At 55.0% G+C, this 18,311-nt stretch overlaps 2 protein-coding genes across 9 annotated transcripts in view; one reads left to right on the top strand and one right to left on the bottom strand.

The window, feature by feature from the left end:
* Positions 1–286, top strand: part of FANCA (FA complementation group A) — a 61,076-nt gene extending 60,790 nt beyond the window's left edge. For 6 of the 7 annotated variants that reach the window (XM_045076479.1, XM_045076477.1, XM_045076478.1 and 3 more), the window contains one exon: positions 87–286. In XM_045076479.1, the coding sequence (XP_044932414.1) occupies positions 87–194 (108 nt within the window). In that variant the 3' untranslated portion in view covers positions 195–286. The remainder of the gene's footprint in view (positions 1–86) is intronic. The other variant, XR_006605653.1, reaches the window with a different exon arrangement.
* On the bottom strand, positions 223–18,286 carry ZNF276 (zinc finger protein 276). Of its 2 annotated transcripts, none has more exons than XM_045076486.1 (11): positions 18,204–18,286; positions 13,260–13,563; positions 12,914–12,960; positions 12,373–12,819; positions 11,237–11,315; positions 9,939–10,022; positions 4,022–4,132; positions 3,878–3,953; positions 3,457–3,574; positions 895–994; positions 223–819 (listed from the first exon to the last, which is right to left on the bottom strand). In XM_045076486.1, exons 2-11 carry the CDS (start codon positions 13,541–13,543, stop codon positions 573–575), a joined length of 1,593 nt encoding a protein of 530 aa, XP_044932421.1. In that variant the 5' UTR covers positions 13,544–13,563; positions 18,204–18,286; the 3' UTR covers positions 223–572. The 2 variants fall into 2 exon arrangements, with proteins under 2 accessions (XP_044932421.1, XP_044932422.1); XM_045076487.1 differs by lacking the exon at positions 18,204–18,286 and adding an exon at positions 17,547–17,825.
* Between the last annotated feature and the right edge of the window lie 25 nt (positions 18,287–18,311).

The following is an 18,311-nucleotide window of genomic DNA, read 5'->3' as shown; positions in this document are numbered from 1 at the left end:
AGCAGAAAGGACCCGGCATCTGACACGTGCACTGTGCCCACTTACCTGGCAGCCGCAGGGGGCTGAGCACAGTTGTTTTCCCGCAGCTGCTGGCCGCTCGTGGAGACTGTGACCCGGAAGTGAGCGCCGCCCTCCTGAGCAGACAGCAGGCGGTGCCCGATGCGGACCTCTACCAGGAGCCCCAGCTCTTCTGACTGGGCCCTGCGCAGTGCACAGCCCAGCTCCTTTGTAAATAATTTATTACAAGCATAACATGGAGCTTTTGCACTAAAAAGTGGATTACAAATCTCCTTGATTGCTTTGGTGGGGAACAGGAATCAATTATTTAAAATCCATCTGGCCCCGAGTCACTCAGTGTATGTTGGAAAATGCTGGTCCCAGAGTGGAGGCTGGAAAGGCTACACGAGTTGCACACCGAGCCCACCTTCACCACACGGCAGATCAGTGCCCTCCTGACGCACAGGTGGGGGGTACAGCGTGGGGGCTCCAGGGGAGCGAGCGAGCAAAGCTGTGCCATCAGGTTGCATATGAGGAACTACCGAAACTGTCTTAACCCCATTTAGCGCCTATGTTCAGGTGGGCTCGGGCTTCACGGCCTGGCCCTCCACAGTCCCAGGCGGTGGCTCCAGGGGCAGTGCCTTGTCCTGGGTTTGCGTCAGAGGGTGGACCATGGACATGTGCACATTGAGGTTATGGGCCTTCTCGAACCGCCGGCCACACTGGTCACAGGCAAAGTCCAGCTCGGTCTCAGCCTTGTGTTTAGTCATGTGGTACTTGAGGGACGCCCGTTGCCGGCACTGGAAGCCACAGACTTCACACCTGGGGGACAGGGTCAGGTGAGCGAGGGCATGGGCGCCAGCGTGGCCGTGAGAAGGTGCCCGTCCCCACACTTACTGCAGAGGTTTGGCTCCTGAGTGGCGCATCTGGTGGACGAGAAGGTGCTTCCGCTGCTTGAAGGTCTGTCCACACTCGTCGCAGATGTAGTTCCGCACCTCTGCGGGCCAGAGATCCAGTGAGCACCACACGAGAAATGCCCAGCCCTCCCACGGAGCACGGGGACCCAAGCAAGGGGCCGTGCAAACCCACTTTTACTGAGAGATGGAAAACATTTCTCATGTAAAACTTTTTGTTAAAATTGCTTTAAAGTGTCACCTGGCTGAGACTTCGCCAGCTACTGTACACAGGTGAAGCCTGTTTTCTAAAAGAGAAACTTTAGATCTACTCAAGCAGATTCTTAGAGGACATCCAAATCACTAAAGCATCACTGATTACTACTGCTCTAAAAATCATCCCCATCTCGGGTCCAAGGTAGGGAAGGGGATATCCACTTAGCAAATGAATTTCTTATACTCTTGAACAAAAACCCAAGAGTCCGTTCTACTTCTGGACGTGTGCCTGGGGTGGTGGCCACGAGCCTCTCCCTCACCGCCACTCCACCTACAAACACCCCCCCAACCTGGCTCTCTCCCCTACTAGGTACAATGCACCCTTCCAAGTTCACAGTCCACCCTCTTGGTGTTTAAAAAAAAAAAAAAAACTGCTAATGGTTATGACCACTGGTGTCTGAACTGCGACACAATGTGAAGTCCCAATTTGAGAATTATTTGTGTCAGATGTCCAGGGTGGCTCAAGAGTAAAAAACATGGGAAAAATTGTTTCACAGTGAGACCAACCAATAGATTTGTTCAACAATAAAACTGACATAAATCTGGGTGAAAAAAGTAAAGTGTAACTTTCTATAGTAAGTCATTTTGACAAAAACAAGTGCAGTTTCTGTTTAGGGATAAACAGATACACAATCCACGGATCATTTAAAGGCGGTGATGCCCACGCAGGACAGCAGCTTTGTGGGGAGAAGCTGCAGCAGCGGGGGTCCAGCGCACACAGTTGCTGGGCTTCTAACACGGGTGGCACAGATCACGTCGTTCAAGGGAGTCCAAACTAAGAAACGCCCATGAGCCCCGGGCTGTAATGCGGCTGCAGAGAACGGGTGAGGAGAGGAAGAGAGCCCTCGGCTCACATCATCCCACAAACACACTTAGGGAACTATCACATCCTCCCAAATACCCCAGAAATGGACCTGAAGACGCAAAACCAACCCCACAACTAAAGGTAGGGAGGAGGGAGCCACCTTCGGGGAGAAGAGCAAGAGACGGACTAGCTCTCAGGGAAAAGGAGTCCCCAGAGCAACTGGCTTGGAAAGCCAGAGGGGCCGAGGGCCTGAGCTTCCCAAGTTCTTGCAACTAGTGGCGCTTCAAGCCTGGAACTGTAAAGGTCAGTGGGCTAGGCTCAGGGAGAGCCCAGAGGGCACTGCCGCTCTCGGAGCAAGCGCACAGCCTGTGGACAAACAAGAGCACCTGAGGCCCATGGGCTGGGGGTGGAAGTTATGTGCTCAGCTCAGAGGGCATCCTAGAGCGACCTCTCTAGGACCAAAGGAAGAGCAGGTGCCCTCTACCTCCCCCGCCCCCAGCATAAGCAAAGGTCCACCTCAGGAACCAGCATGAACAACAATACTCCATTCCTAACTCACACCAAGCTACCTGCACTCCCCTGGCCTCAGTCCCAGCACAGCAGGCCCCCTTGCCCCGAAGACCTGTCCAAACCCCTGCTCACACCACGTTCCTTGACCCGGGAATTCCAGAGTCTGTGCCAGCAGGTCTCATTTCCTGAGCAGACCAGAGCACAGCCGCCTGCGCACCACCTTTGGACCAGGCACCGCCCACACCGGGCGCAGAGAGCCTCTGCGGACGACTGGTCTGAAGCCTAAAATGGCCAGAACACAAGAGCAGAACATACCCCCCAACCCTAGCCCCGAGGCGCCAGGCCCTGGGGAACAGGCCCACTACTCTGCAGGGCCCCACAGGACTTCTTCAGGCCATTACTCTCAAAAGCACACAGAAAAAGGCACAGACACAAAACGAGAACAAACGGGAAGACAGACCCGCAAGTGCGGAGGGAGGGCGCGTACCACCTTCTAGGTGCTTAGTTTCTACGACTGCTACCACGTGCGTGGGTTACTTTTACAATCCGAAAAGCATGTAATAAATGTCATTTTTTAAAAGTCATGAGAGGGGCGCCTGGGTGGCTCAGTGGGTTAAAGCCTCTGCCTTTGGCTCAGGTCATGATCCCAGAGTCCTGGGATCGAGTCCCGCATCGGGCTCTCTGCTCAGCGGGGAGCCTGCTTCCTCCTCTCTCTCTCTCTGCCTGCCTCTCTGCCTACGTGTGATCTCTGTCAAATAAATAAATAAAATCGTAAAAAAAAAGCAATGAGAAAACCCCCCCACCACAATAAACTTGCTGAAAGGCACTGGGGTTTCTTCACGGTCAGTCCCACACCACTTACGCATGACCCTCAAGGCACCAAGACACAGCCCCAGGCATCTTCAAGGGCATCCAGCCCCCCTCAGACCCCAGGGCGACTGTGCAGGCGAGTGTGTGGGAGAGCAGGGCACGCACCCGTGTGGATGAGCTTCACGTGGCGCTGCAGATAGCGGTCGATCATGAACACCTTGTTGCAGCCAGGGTGGGGGCAGGGCCTCTCCCGGACCTCCTCATGGTGCTCCTTTATGTGCTTCTGCGGCAGAGACAGCAAGACCCTGAGTGCCCGGGCCAGGAGAGTCCCCCCGCCCCCCCGATCACACAGCACATGCCTCCCACATGCCCTACACGGCAGCCTCAAAGGAAGAGACCCAACCGTCCGTCCCTCAACCAGAAGTGGGTGCTTTTCCCAGGAGTGGAAGGCTCACTTCTCGGCCCCTGGCTGTTCCGCTCTACCCACCGAGGCTCTCGTGCGGCCCTGGGAACAAGTCTCCGTCTGGCTCTACAGAAACCTGGGCCCTCCCGGTCAGCCCTGGCCCCGGGGCAAGGCCCTGCTCACCTTCATGCCGTCGGCCCCTCGGTACACAGCCGTGCAGCCCTGGTAAGGGCACTTGTAGATGGTGGGCAGCTCCTCCCTGCAAGGCAGAGCGCACATGGAGCCGCTGCCCCCACGGGCAGGGCGGCCCCCGACCCAGGCTCTCACCTCTCACAGCGCAGCTTGTTCTTCCAGCCTGGCTTGGGGCCAGGTTTCTTCCGAATTTTTGGTTCTTCAGACTTCTTGGTTTCTTTGCTTTCACTCTTTTTGCCAGAGACCCTAGAAGGGGGGCAAAAAACCCCATGGGGCGAGGGGGAACCATGCGACTCAGGGCTGCTTCTGGTCTCTCGCACGGGGTCGCTCACCTTCCTGCCCGCTTCTTTCTCCTCCCACAGGAGAGGTTTCCCCAGGCTCCCATGGCAGCCTGTTCCGGTCTCAGCGCTCAGCGGCCGGCTTTCAAACGGACCTCAGCCGCCAGAGCTAGACCAACTCCGAGCAAAGGCAGAGGCTCTGCACTGCCGCCTCGGGAAGGCAAGGGGCAGGACGGCTGGGCCGTGGGGACTCAAACGTCACTCCCTGAACATCAAAACCAAACACTCCTTGGAGATGTCATATTAAAGGATGGATTGGGGAAGCTTTAGGGGTCAGTCCCTCCAACAAAGCCAGCACCAGGCTAGAAAAGTTCAGAACCAACAGTTTTGGAACATGATGGAAGGTGCCCAGCCACCAGGCGGGGCTCAGAGGGAGATGCATGTTCTCGGGAGAGCGCGCTGTTGCCCCACAGCTGCCGCCCTGCTCCTCAGTCTTGCGGCTAGGGCCAGCGTGCACAGTGGGGACCTTTTATTCAGTCTGACGGGTCCCTGAAGGAGCAGTTCAGATGCACCAATCTCCCCGTGGGGCCTAGTGAAGATTTAAAGAGACATAGGGTGCCTGTGGCTCAGTGGGTTAAGCGTCTGCCTTTGACTTAGGTCATGATCCCGAGGTCCGGTGATCGAGTCCTGCCTTCGGCTCCACACTCAGCAGGAATCTGCTTTTCCCTCTCCCCCTCCCTCTGCTCATGCTCTCTGTCTCTCAAATAAAATCTTTAAAAAAGTATATAAAGAGAAATGTACATTTTTTCCCTTTTCAGATCCAAACATTTAAAGAAAACTGTCAGAAACAAAAGGAACTTCTTAGGACATTATGCGACAAGCCTCTACCTAACATCATCCTCAACTGTGAAAGACTGAAAACTTTCCCGTAATCAAGAACAAGACAAGGGCACCTGGGTGGCTCAGTTGGTTAATGACCTTTGGCTCATGACCTTCAGCTCAGGTCATGATCCCAGGGTCCTGGGATCCAGCCCCTCATCGGGCTCTCTGCTTAGCAGGGAGCCTGCTTCCTCCTCTCTCTCTCCGCCTGCCTCTCTATCTACCTGTGATCTCTGTCAAACAACATCTTAAAAACAAAAAAAAAAGACAAAGATGCCCATTTTCACCACTGCTATTAACATAGCATTAGAAGTTCTAGACACAGCAATCAGGCAAAAAAAAAAGAGAGGGGATCTAAATTACGAAAAAAAATTACCTCTGTGCACATAACATGACCTCCTATGTAGAAAACCCTGAAGAATCCACACAAAAATAAACAAATTCAGCAAAGCTGCAGGGTACATAATCAACACACAAAAACCAGTTTTAAAAATGAATGATGCAAAACAAAACTGTAAAAACAATTCATTTGCACTAGCATTAAAAATAATAGTTAGAAATAAAATTAACCAAGGAGATGAAAGACTTATACACCGAACACTAAAACATACTGCTGAAAGAAATTTAAAAAGACCTAAAACACCCCAGGTTTATGGACTGCAGGATTAATGTCAAGATGGCACTACTCCCAAAGCAGGCTACAGGTTCCATCCCTAACCCTAACCCAGTGGTGTTTTTGGCAGAAACCAAAGAAGCAATCCTAAGCTTAACATGGACTTAAAAGGGACACTGAACAGCGAGATGAGTCTGAAAAACAAGCTGGAGGACTCACACTTCGGATTCCAAAATCATAAAACTACAATAATCACAACAGTGTGGTAGTAGCACACGAACAGACATGCAGACTAACTGAAGAGTACTGAGAGCCCAAAAACACACCCCTCACAAGAAACATCAACTGGTTTTCTGAGAAGCGCGCCAAGTCCAGTCACCGGGAAAGGACAATCTCGTCAACAAACGGTGCTGGGAGAGCTGTGCATCCGCCGGCCGAAGCCGCAACCGGATCCCGAACTCACCCCATATACGAAAACTAACTCAAATAAATCAAAGACGTAAGAGCTAAAACTATCAAACTGCTGGATGAAAACATGACCTTGGATTTGGCAACAGTTTCTGGAATATAACATCCAAGGTAAAGCAACACGGGCGGCCTGGCTGCCTCAGTCAGCAGAGCCTGCAACTCTTTTTTTTTTTTAAATATTTTATTTATTTATTTGACAGACAGAGATCACAAGCAGGCAGAGAGGCAGGGAGAGAGGAGGAAGCAGGCTCCCCGCTGAGCAGAGAGCCCGATGTGGGGCTCGATCCCAGGACCCTGAGATCATGACCTGAGCCGAAGGCAGCGGCTTAACCCACTGAGCCACCCAGGCGCCTGAGCCTGCAACTCTTGATCTTGGGGTTTGAGTCTGAGCCCCACGTTGAACACAGAAATTAAAAAAAAAAAAAAAAAAAAAAGGCAACACAAGTAAGAACAGGTAAATTGGATTTCAAAATTAAAATTAAAACTTTTTGTGCACCAGAGGAAAGTATCAAGGAATGAAACAATGATCCACTGAATGGGAGAAAATGGACTTTACGACTCAACAGCATAAAGATAAAACAAGCCAATTTAAAAATGGGCAAGAATAAATAAAAAGAAAAAAACTTTCAAATCCGAAGGGGGAAAAAGGGCAAAAGACTTAAATAGACATTTCTCAAAAAATCTGAGCATGTTAAGAGATGTCCACCATCACTAACCCCTAAGGAAGTGCAAACCGAAATGACAATGGGTACCGCGTCACAACCGAGACGATGACCACTAAAAAGGAAAACAGGTTGGAATCACTATATGATATGCCTGAGACTAGTATAACACTGTGTTAACGATACTAAAAATTAGAAAAAAAGAGAACAGCCACTGTGGAAAGAAGTATGGATGTTCCACAGAAATTTAAAAACAGGGCGCCTGGGGCGCCTGGGTGGCTCAGTGGGTTGAAGCCTCTGCCTTCGGCTCGGGTCATGATCCTGGAGTCCTGGGATCGAGCCCCGCATCGGGCTCCCTGCTCTGCCGGGGGTCTGCTTCTCCCCCGACCCCTCTCTCTTCTCCTGCTCTCTCTCTCTCTCTCATTCTCGCAAATAAATGAATGGTACGTTAACTATACCGGAATTACAATTAAAAACTTAAGAGGGTCAGGGCGCCTGGGAGTCTCAGTGGGTTAAGCCGCTGCCTTCGGCTCAGGTCATGATCTCGGGTCCTGGGATGGAGCCCCGCATCAGGCTCTCTGCTCAGCAGGGAGCCTGCTTCCCTCTCTCTCTCTCTGCCTGCCTCTCTACTTGTGATCTCTCTCCGTCAAATAAACAAATAAAATATTTAAAAAAAAAAAACAAAACCCAAAACCAAAAAACTTAATAGGGATGCCTGGGTAGCTCAGTTGTTAAGCGTCTGGCTTTGGCTCAGATCATGATCCCAGGGCCCTGGCATCAAGCCCCCGGCTCCCTGCTCAGCGGGAAGCCTGTTTCTCCCTCTCCCACTCCACCTGCTTATGTTACCTCTTTGCTGTGTCTGTCTCTTTAAATAATAAAATCTTGTAAATAATAAAAAATTAAAAATAGAAACAGAGTACGATTCAGTAATTCCACTGCTATATTTACCCAAACAACAAGAAAATACTAATTCAAAAAGACACAGGTCCCTTATGTTTGTGCCAATGCCATTTACGACAGCCAAGCTTCTAGCAACATGGAAGCAACACAAGGGCTCCAAGATGAACGGATAAAAAAGACGTGGTATGTATATAATGGGACATCACTCATCCGTAAGAAAAATAAGATCTTACAACAACGTAGATGGACCTAGAGAGCATTCTGCTAAGTGAACTAATTCAAGGAAAGAGAAATAACCTTACCTGTACGTGGAATAAAAACCAAAACCAACAAAAGCAGAAACAGCCCCATAAATAGAGAAGTGATGTTTGTGGGGCAGGGAGCGCTCTGCTCAGGGAATGAAGACAAAGCATAGAGAGCACAGTCAGCGGAGCTCTCACAGGGCTGCACGGCGACAGACGGCAGCCACACCTCGCCGAGTACCGCCCCACATACAGAATTACTGAGTCACTACATTGTGGGCCTGACACAAACACTGCACGCCAACTGTACTTCCCTGTAAAAATAAACAAAAGGGCAACTGGGTGGCTCAGTGGGTTAAGCCTCTGCCTTCAGCTCAGGTCATGATCTCAGGGTCCTGGGATCAAGCCCCACATCAGATTCTCTGCTCAGCAGAGATCCTGCTTCCCCCTCTCTCTCTGCCTGCCTCTCTGCCTGCTTGTGATCTCTGGCTGTCAAATAAATAAATAAAATCTTAAAAAAAAAAAAAAAAAAAAACACAGTTGGATGCTTTATCGCCACCCAGGCGCCCCTCAGGTACTTGTAGGCCAGTATTCATAATATTATTCACAACACCCAACAGGTAGAAACAACCCAAAATGACAGATGAATGGACCAACGCACTGTAGTCTATGCATACGACAGAATGTATTCAGTCATAGAAAGGAACCAAGTTCTGATACACGTCACAACACAGATCAATCTAAGACACATTATGTTAAGTAAAAGAACCCTATCAAAAGGGACAAATATGCATTTCCACTTCCATGGGCTGCCCTGATGTAACTAGATTAGCGGCTGCCAAGCCTGGGAGCGGGGAGGACGGAGGTCATTACTGAACAGGAGCAGCTTCTACTCGGGATGATGATACGTTTAGAAAGAGCGGTGACGGCTGCACAACACTATTCATGTACTCGGTGCCCCTGAATTAACTGCACATTTACAAATACGAAATGGGGGTCACCTGGGGACCAGCATGTCTGCTAAAACAAGGTCACATGGACGAGGACTACTCAGAGGCCCTGTCCTAGGTTTCCAGCTGTGATTCATACTGTAGCACCCAAGGAACCACGTGGCCACCAGGTCTGAGTGTCTCTGTGGGCACAAAGGTGAACCCAGAGCTGTGGCCAGCACACTGCTACCTGGTCCCACGTCCCGCAGGGCCTGGCTTCTGTCTCTTTTTCCACAGCCGTTAAAACGCGAATGAAAAAAGGAAGTCAGGTCTGCTCTGTAATCTGCGCTGCGCTTTCCTGACTGACGGTTCGGTGCTTCGGTCTGCGCTCGGCTGCGGAGTGCTCAGGGGCAGCAAGCGGGGCGTGGCCAACCGCCGCTGTCCCCGGTGTCCCTGCGCTTCCGGCAGGAGGAAAGTGACCCAAGCGTACACCAGCCTTCCCTGCCAGGACCCTGTATCCTACGAGAACACAAACCCCGAAAACGGAAGGTCCAGACAAGGCCGCAGAGGCACCGGGACAGGAAGTGGTGTAGAACTCCGTGCCAGAGGCAGATCTGAGAGCAACTGCAGGGCTGGGTCCGAGTCTCCAAGGGCCTCAGCAGCGCAGCAGAAGGAAGTGCAGGGTAGAGGCTCCTGCAGGAACCCTGTCGTGGGTGGCAGGACAGACATGACCGCGGTATGCCTACGGTCAGACCAGGCAGAAGGGAAAGCAGAGAGCTCCCAGAATGACACGGAGTCACATCCACAGGCTCTGCCACTCCCACACGACACAGAGACCAGGTCTCAGCACGGAAATCAGAAAGGCCTCCGGCTGAAGCCACACAGTACTAGGCTAGGGTCGTCAGGCCAAAGAGCAGCGGGGAACGTGTGCTGAGCAAGGGCAGACCAGGAAGCAGGAGCCTTCATTCTCTGCCCCAACTGCTCCCTCCCAGTGACCCTGCCAGGCAGACACAGGTTTCCAGGTTACCCAGGGACACCATTCCCGCACCCTAGGGACACGGAACAAGACTGCCGCCCTTACTTCTTTTCTGCGTAAGGCTCGAAGGATTCGTCGGAGGACTGGGCATTCTGCTTCTTGTCATTTTCCTCTTCACTCAGGATGTCCCTAGGGGAGAAGAGAGAACCGTTAGCAAAGGCCTGTGGTGTATGACAGATCCAGTGACACTTCCTGTCTAGAAATACCATCAAATCTCCATACTCCATGTTTTTGCACTCCTAACAAGGTCTTAGAAACCTAAAAACCCCCAAATTTCTGAACTCCTCTCCTAACATAAAGGGCAGGCCAGCAAACTGAAAACTGGCGATCCCCCAGAAGCCACACTCCCCTCACACCAGGACCCTGAACTTGGAAAGAACCTCTCTAGGGGGCCCCAGGTAGCACACGAAGACCTCACAGAGGCAGGCTTCTCAGAAAGTGGACTTTCGACTATGAGTCACTGCTTCCCACAACTGTGAGCACCTATCCAGCTGGTGTGTCAGCTGTTGGCCACTGCAAAGGTCACAAAGGCCAGCAAAAGATCTGCGCATCTGTAACCTTTACCCTAAAGCAAGAATTCAGTCTCTACAGGACAGCAGTCACAGGCAGGCTGGTGCGCCACGGCCTCGCCTGCAGGCTGCCACGCGTCCAGACGAGAGACTCCAGGCTGGCTGGTGGCCTAGAGGACAGCCTGTGACCACTGCTGGTCCTGGAGGTGTTTTAGCATGCCCACCTGAGTTCTTCCGGCACCTCAGTCATTTGCACTGACACCCCACTAGATCCGAGCCAAAAACCATACTGTCCTCCTCCTCGTGTGTATGAGGGCACGTCTGCATCCCAGTCACAGCTCACGGGGAAAGGGTGTGAGGGCCAGCTGGCATGTGGCTGCCACCACGAGGGGTCCTCAGCCGACAAGCAGGAGGCGGCCCCAGGAGCAAACAGCCCCTGATAGTGCCCTTCGGGAGCAGCTGGTCCTCCTGCACAGAACCTCTGCCCTAAGTCACAACCATGTCAGGGCAAAGGGCCAGAGACTGACCTCGCCTGCTTCAGTAACATCTACAGCTGGCACAAAACCACAGCCTTGAAGGAGACAAGCCAGCAACAGCAGAAGAGCGACCGCAGGACTCTAATTCCACACCCCCCGGCTGCGCTCCTCCTGCGGATGCCTCAGGTCTGGGGGGCCCTGTGGATCAGGAGCCTGGAAGGACCCGCGGCCACTCCTCTCCTTCCCACCAAGAGAAGGAGAGGGTCCTGGCCAGGACACAAGCAGGGAGCACACAGGTTGGTGGAGTTTGGTTTTCCAAGGAGGAATTTTAGGCTATTTAAACCCACTCTTCTCTCACCCCTCAGAAAGGTCACTGAACTCGTCTTTTACCCGATCATCCGAGGTTGAAGATGGAACCTGCTTCTCACCCAACCGCCCTGAGAAACAAAGAACAGGGCTCCTGTTACCAACACGGAGCGCAAGCAGTGCTCCCCAGAAAGGAGGCGGGCATCTGTACCTGTCTTCCTCGCGGGGAGCCGGAGGTCCTTCCACCTTCGATCCCGCCCACCTCCCAGTCCCATTCCCCGTAAGGTCCCTGCAGAGCCAGACCGGCCACCCCCACATCTAGCCCCGGCACGGGCAGCACCAGGCATCAGGAACCCTAGCCAACAGCCCACATCAGCAAGCCCAGCCCTTCCTAGAGGTTCAGATCCAGTTGTTTCGGGGTGGGATGACCTGCACTTTGTGGATGTTCCGGGACATTTAAAAAAATCATTGTTATCAAAGCATTGCATGCACACAGTAGGGGGAAAAAAAAAAGCAGTTCTAAGAACCCTCTGACCCAAATCCCTTCTCCCCTCCCAGCATCTGTGCCCCTTTCTCTCTCTGAACTATCTGGGCAGCCACGCTTCTTTTTTTTTTTCTGGGTAGCTCAGGTGCACAAACGGAGGCTGCAAGAAGCAGCAGGAAGCCAACCCAGTCGCCCCAATACAAAGGCCATGAACAGCAACAGCCCAACCACAGCACAGTGGGATGGGGTCCCAAACAAGGGCCCTGTGTCTCCTCTTGGCCAGCTGGCGGAGGAGCCTGTCTATACGAGTCCCACTGGGATGTCTCAGAGATGCTGGCCGGGACCCAGAGAATGACCTGCAGCTGGCCCAAGGCCGCCTCAGAGGCAGCAGCTGCCCTCTTCCCCCGTGTCCCCCAACAAGGACCCCATTCTTCTGCCTCTCTCAGCCCCCTGGTCCCAAGCAGGCTTGGCAAGAAGACCGGACGGCAGAAAGGCATGCCTTTACAAACTGCTGCCACAGAGTCCTTAACCCCTCCCTGGTGTCAGGTGCCCAGGAGGAGATGCTGAGGCTGACTCCTCCCAGAGCCGCTGCATACGACGCCATGACCACGGTCCGCGACAACGCAGACATCCCCTTTCTGCTGAGGGCCCTGCCTGGCTCAAGATTAGGAATCCTGGTCTAACAGCCCACAAGAGCCTCCTACCTGGGGCCCCACTTGAGGGGAAACTTGGCTGAGGTGAGGGGCCCAGCCCAGGCCCTACGGGGTTGACATCTGAAGAAGGCTGGGCCATGTCGGTGCTGGGCAGCGTCTCGGTCTCAGCTGGAGCTGTGGTTGCTCTGCCCTGGGAACTCTGAGGGGCAGCCCCAGTGGGGTTGGACCCCCGATGCTGGGTCAGCCACGGGGCCATCTCCTTGTCCCATGTCCACTTGACTGCCAATGCACTGTCCAGCAAGAGGGCCCCGCAGCTGGAGTCGGCATCCATGGTATAGTCGTGGCCCTGGTCACAGCCCCAAACAGCTTGGATGACACCGCAGTACTCGGAGGACAATGTCCTCTGGAGGTTAGGCAGGGCCCCACAGCTGGCTGCGTGTCCATGCACCCATGCCACCAAGTTGCGCAGGCCCTGGGGGCTCGAAGTGATCAGGTCCACTGAGGAAAGGCAGAGAGATGCCACACCCACGGCCAGTCAGCACCCAGTCCACCTGGAGCCTGCCCACACACCACACACAAGGGGCACACTCACCCAAACACGCTCCCTCCTCTGCCCCTGGTGGGGGCTTGGCACCAACCCTGCAAAGGATCAGCACGGCCAGGAGTCAGGCTGGCAGCGAACAAGACGCTCACCAGATCCCTTTCATAGGCCGCCTCTCCCACATGCAGTCCGGAAGGTCTCTTCCAAGGGCCACCTCCTGTCTCCTTCCACTCAACCCTCCCCCAAGCGTGTCTGTCCAACTCCCTCACACCAGCACGCTTGCTCCTCCAGGCACCATGCGTCTCCCCACTGCAGAGGCCCCGCCCCCGGCACTCCCCAGCATGCAGGGAGCTCAGGCCCCGAACGCCCACCAAATGAATGAAGGAGGGTCGCCTACTTCGTGCAAGTCTTCCGGGGGCCTGTCGGGGAGACGTTGACTCTCTGCAAGAAGGACTTGAGGAGGCCGTGGCACTGGTAGAACTGGGCGTGGCAGTTCTTGCAGACAAACTGAGACAGAGCTGGGTCCTGGTGGACGGCCACCCCCAGCAGATGCTGGAAGTCCCTGATGAAAACTCGTTCCCCTGAGGGGGGTCTGTCTGAGCTCTCCCCAGGGGACCTGCCAGAAATGCTGCGGAGACTCCGGGAGGAGAACTTCCCATGGCAGAGGCGACAGTGGCCCATGGCAAGAGCCCGGCCTGTTCCTGGGCAAGCACAGGAGACATCAAGTCAGCAGGCGAGGCGGCTCGCCGCACAGGGCACGGAAGACACAAGCTCCTAGGAAAGGAGCAACATGGCCCAGGGGAGGGAGGCCATGTTCTGCGATCTTCCCAGCATCCTCCCAGCTCGAGTGAAGGACCCTCCATGGAGCCTCCCCATATACACGCCGTAGACACACGCCCACATCGGGGCCAAAAGCAAGGCTCTGGCTCTGGGCTCCCAGCTGAACATAAACCCTTTTGGGGGAATGTGCTCAATGGAGGGCCCTACGGTCCAGAAAAGCTTCCACAATAAGGCCAGGATTACCCTGGTAACAAAACCAGACAAGGACACCACAAGACAAGAAAATTACACGCCAAATCCCTGACAAACACAGCTCCCAAAATGCCCACCTAACTCAGCAATGCACTAAGTGGCTCATATACCATGATCCAGTGGGATTTATTGCAGGGGGGCAAGGTCAGTCCAACACTCACAAACCTATCCACGTGATACACGTTCACGAAACAAAGGATGCGACTCCTATAAGCATCTCAGCAGATGCAGAAAGTTTCGGACAAAACTCAATGCCCATCATGATAAAAACTCTGAACACAGTGGGTACAGAAGAAAATGCACCTCAACACAATAACGGTCACAGGTATCAAGCCTAGAGCTATCATCACACACACAGGTGAAAAGCAGAGAGCTTTCCTCTCCAGGTTAGAAACAAGGGTGCCCACCCTCACTTCTATTCACCATAGTACCAGAAGTCTTAGAGCAATTAGCCAAGAAAAATAAGAACTACCCAAATAAAAAAAGTAAAAAAAACTTTCTCTATCTGCAGATAATATGGAAAGCCCTAAAGACTCCATCAAAAGAGTCTAAGAATGCTAGGAGTGCAAGTTCGGTCAAGTCGACGGACACCAAACCAACAATGAACTACCAGAAAAAGAAGTGAAGGAAGCAATCCCACTTACAAATGCATCAAAACGAGTAACAAAACCTATGAATAACTTTTTAACAAGGAGGTGAAAAACCTATACGCTGAAAACTTTTAGACACCGATGAAATAGACCGGAGACAAAGAAATGAATACTCTGTGCTCGTGGATTAGAATACCATTAACATGTTCACACTACCCAAAGCTGCCTACAGATTCAGTGGAATCCTGACCAAAATTCCAATGGTACTTTTCACAAAAACAGAACAATCTTAACATTTATATAGAAGCACAAAAGACCACAAATAGCTAAAGCAATCCTGAGAAAGAGGAACAAAGCCAGAAGCATCACACTTCTTGATTTCAAAATAGATTACACAACTGCAGTAACCAAAACAGTACAGTAATAACCTAAAAACGGACAAACAAATTAATGTAACCTAAGAGAGCCCGGGGCGCCTGGGTGGCTCCGTGGGTCAAGCCGCTGCCTTCGGCTCGGGTCATGATCTCAGGGTCCTGGGATGGAGTCCCGCATCGGGCTCTCTGCTCAGTGGGGAGGCTGCTTCCTCCTCTCTCTCTGCCTGTCTCTCTGCCTCCTTGTGATCTATCAAGTAAGTAAATAAAATCTTAAAAAAAAAAAAAAAAAAGACCCCAGATATAAACCCAGGCATATGTGTGGTCAATTAACTTACTACAAAGGAAGCAACATATACAGTAGGGAAATGGGTATCAGGAAACTGGACAGCCACATGCAACTGAAATGAAACTAGGTCCCCAACTTAAATCATAAACAAAAATAAACTCGAAATGGATTTAAGACCTAACTGTGAGACCCAAAACTGTAAAACTCCTAGAAGAAAACACAGGCAGTAAATTCCTTCTCCTCAGTCCTGGTGATAATGTTTTAGATTCAACATTGAAAACAAAGGCAACAAAAGCAACAAATAAGTAAGTGGGAGTACATCCAAGTGAAATGCTTCCCTACTGCAAAGAACAGCACCAACAAAAAGAAAAGGTAACCTACGGAATTTGGGAAAATATGTGCCAATCATGTAACAGAGAAAAGATGAATATCTAAAATACATACATTAAAAGCTAATACAGGGACGCCTGGGTGGCTCAGTGGGTTGGACGACTGCCTTCGGCTCGGGTCATGATCCCGGAGTCCCGCATCGGGCTCCCAGCTCCGTGGGGAGTCTGCTTCTCCCTCTGACCTTCTCCTCGCTCATGCTCACTCTCTCTCTCTCTCAAATAAATAAATAAGATCTTTAAAAAAAATAATAAAAGCTGATACAATTCAAACCCAAAATCACAACTTAAAAAAAGGCAACAGGGGAGCCTGGGTGGCTCCGTCAGTTAAGTGTCTGACTTGATTTTGGCTCCTGGCGTCAGGGTTGTGGGATCCAGCCCAGAGCCAGGCTCCCCCCTCAGTGGGGCGTCAGCCTATCTCCCAGTCAGCTGCGCGCTCTCTCTGTCCCTCTCCCAAATAAATCCATCTTAGAAAAACAAAAAGGCAGATGAAAACGGTCGTTTTTCCAGAGAAGAGCTTCCAGCGCCGCTAACAAGTGCACGCCCAAGTGCACAGGTGCTCAACCTGCACCCTCACCCGGGACACGCGCATCAGAATCACCAGGATGCGCGCTGGGCCCTGCTGCTGGGAATGTGCACTGGTCCAGTCTTCATGCACGTCCCTCCAAGTGCTGAACCTAAAGCTACGGGGGTGCCTGGGCGAGCAGTGGGTCGAGTCCGACCTCAGCCAGGGTCGTGACCTCCGGGCGAGGATACGGAGCCCAGCGTGGAGCCCGGCTGGCCGGCTGCTCCCCTCTCCCTCTAAGCCCCGGCGCGCCTCGTCTCTCCGGGAAGTGGGAGTGGGGCTCGCTCTCCCGCGGAGATCCACGCACCGGTCCCTCATTTCATTTCCTTGAAGACTGACTCACTGCGCCGCTCGGACAGAGACCACCGCAGGCAGGGAGGAGGGCGCAGGCTCCGCGCCGGGCAGGGCGCCGGATGCGGGGCTCCATCCCAGGACCCCGAAGGCAGCGGCTTAACCCCGAGCCCCCCAGGCGCCCCACCAGTGACACCTGCGAAGGGGCTACTGCCCCCAATACAGAAATAACTGGGGAGTCTCAACGCCTCCACGATGGACGATCCAGTCAAAACACAGGCATTAGGGCGAACAGACGTGGTTCCCAGAGACGCTTCACGCTCGGCGCCACGCAGGCGCCCGCACATTTTTGAACAGTGAGAGTAAAAGCACCATCGCGCCCAGTCCTCCCGCGTCTCTACCGAACGCAACGAGAACCTCAGTCAGGACGCGCGCGCACGCGCGCCCCCACCGCGGCCGGATCCACGCCCGCGCGGGATCCACCTCCGCGTCCCAGAGGCCGTGAGGCGGGCGCGCGCACACACGCGGGCGCGCACACACGCGGGCGCGCAGACACGCGACCACGCACACACGCGAGCGCGCACAGACGCGGGCACGCACAGACGCGGGCACGCAGACACGCGACCACGCACACACGCGACCACGCACACACGCGAGCGCGCACAGACGCGGGCACGCACAGACGCGAGCGCGCAGACACGCGACCACGCACAGACGCGACCGCGCAGACACGCGGGCACGCACAGACGCGAGCGCGCACACACGCGGGCACGCAGACACGCGAGCGCGCAGACACGCGACCACGCAGACACGCGGGCGCGCGCCGGAACATCACTCACCCACGAAAAGGCCCGCACGCCGGCCCCGAGCGACGACGCCGCGCGAAGGCAGGGCGGCCGCCGCCCGGGTTCCCCCTCGAGCGTCCTCGGCACCGCGCCAGGAGCCAAGCGCAGCTCACGGGGAGCAGCGCGGGCCGGCGGCTACGGTCCCCGGCGAGCCCCGGCGCGACACGTCCCAGAGCCGCCGCCGCCCGCACGACCGCGGCCCCCGACCTCACGAAGGGAGAGAGCGCGCGCGGGGGGCTCCAGCCGCACGAGGGGCTCCGGCCCGGGACCCGCCGCTCCCGCCCGCCGCCCGCCCCGCGCCCCGGCCCGACCCACCTGCCTCGTCGGCGCCGTCTTCGCCCGGGTCCCCGCGGGCCCGCGCCAGGCCCCAGCCCAGCCGCGCCGCCACCAAGGCCGCGGCCTCGTCCACGCTCGGCCCGCTGCGGGACGGGCGGCCTCGGGTCCGGCCGCTGCCGCTGCCGCCGCCGGAGCCCCCGCGCGGCCCCGCCGCCCCCGGAGACAGGAAGCGACCGAGCCGGTCCCGCTTCATGGCGGCGGCCGCGGCTCCAGCCGGGCCCCGGCGCTCCGCCCCGCTCGGCTCGGCTCCGCCCCGCTCGGCTCGACTCGGCCGTACTCGACCCGGCTCGGCTCGGCTCGGACCCGCTCGGCTCGGCTCGGCCGTACTCGACCCGGCTCGGCTCGGCCCGGCCCCGCTCGGCTCCACCCGGCCGTACTCGACCCGGCTCGGCTGCACTCGGCTCCGCTCGACCCCCGCTGGGTGGGCCGGGCCCGGCCTCTCGCCCCGGGCCCCGCGCGTCAGCTCGGCTGGACTCCGGCGCTCGGCCCCGTTCGCCGCCCTGGAAGCGGGGCGGGCCGGTGAGACAGGGGCGGGGCGGCGAAGGGAAAGGCCGGGAGACGGGGCGGCGGCACGGCAGGGCCCGGGCGTCTGGCACGTCCCAGACGTGGCGCGCGGGGGCCGACGCTTCCACTTACGCGCTCGCAGCGACTCCGTGACGCCTGCGAGCGCCGCCGCCCCTCCAGCCTTGGGAGCTCGGCGAGTCGAGCGACGGGAGGGGCCGCCGACGCCGGAAGTGCGGCCGC

The sequence above is a fragment of the Mustela putorius genome, unplaced genomic scaffold (genome assembly GCF_011764305.1).
Source record: "Mustela putorius furo isolate JIRA1106 unplaced genomic scaffold, ASM1176430v1.1 tig00000174_pilon_pilon_pilon, whole genome shotgun sequence".
Lineage (NCBI taxonomy): Eukaryota > Metazoa > Chordata > Mammalia > Carnivora > Mustelidae > Mustela > Mustela putorius.
The sequence above is the reverse complement of the archived record's forward strand: the minus strand, read 5'-3'. Positions and strand labels throughout refer to the sequence as shown.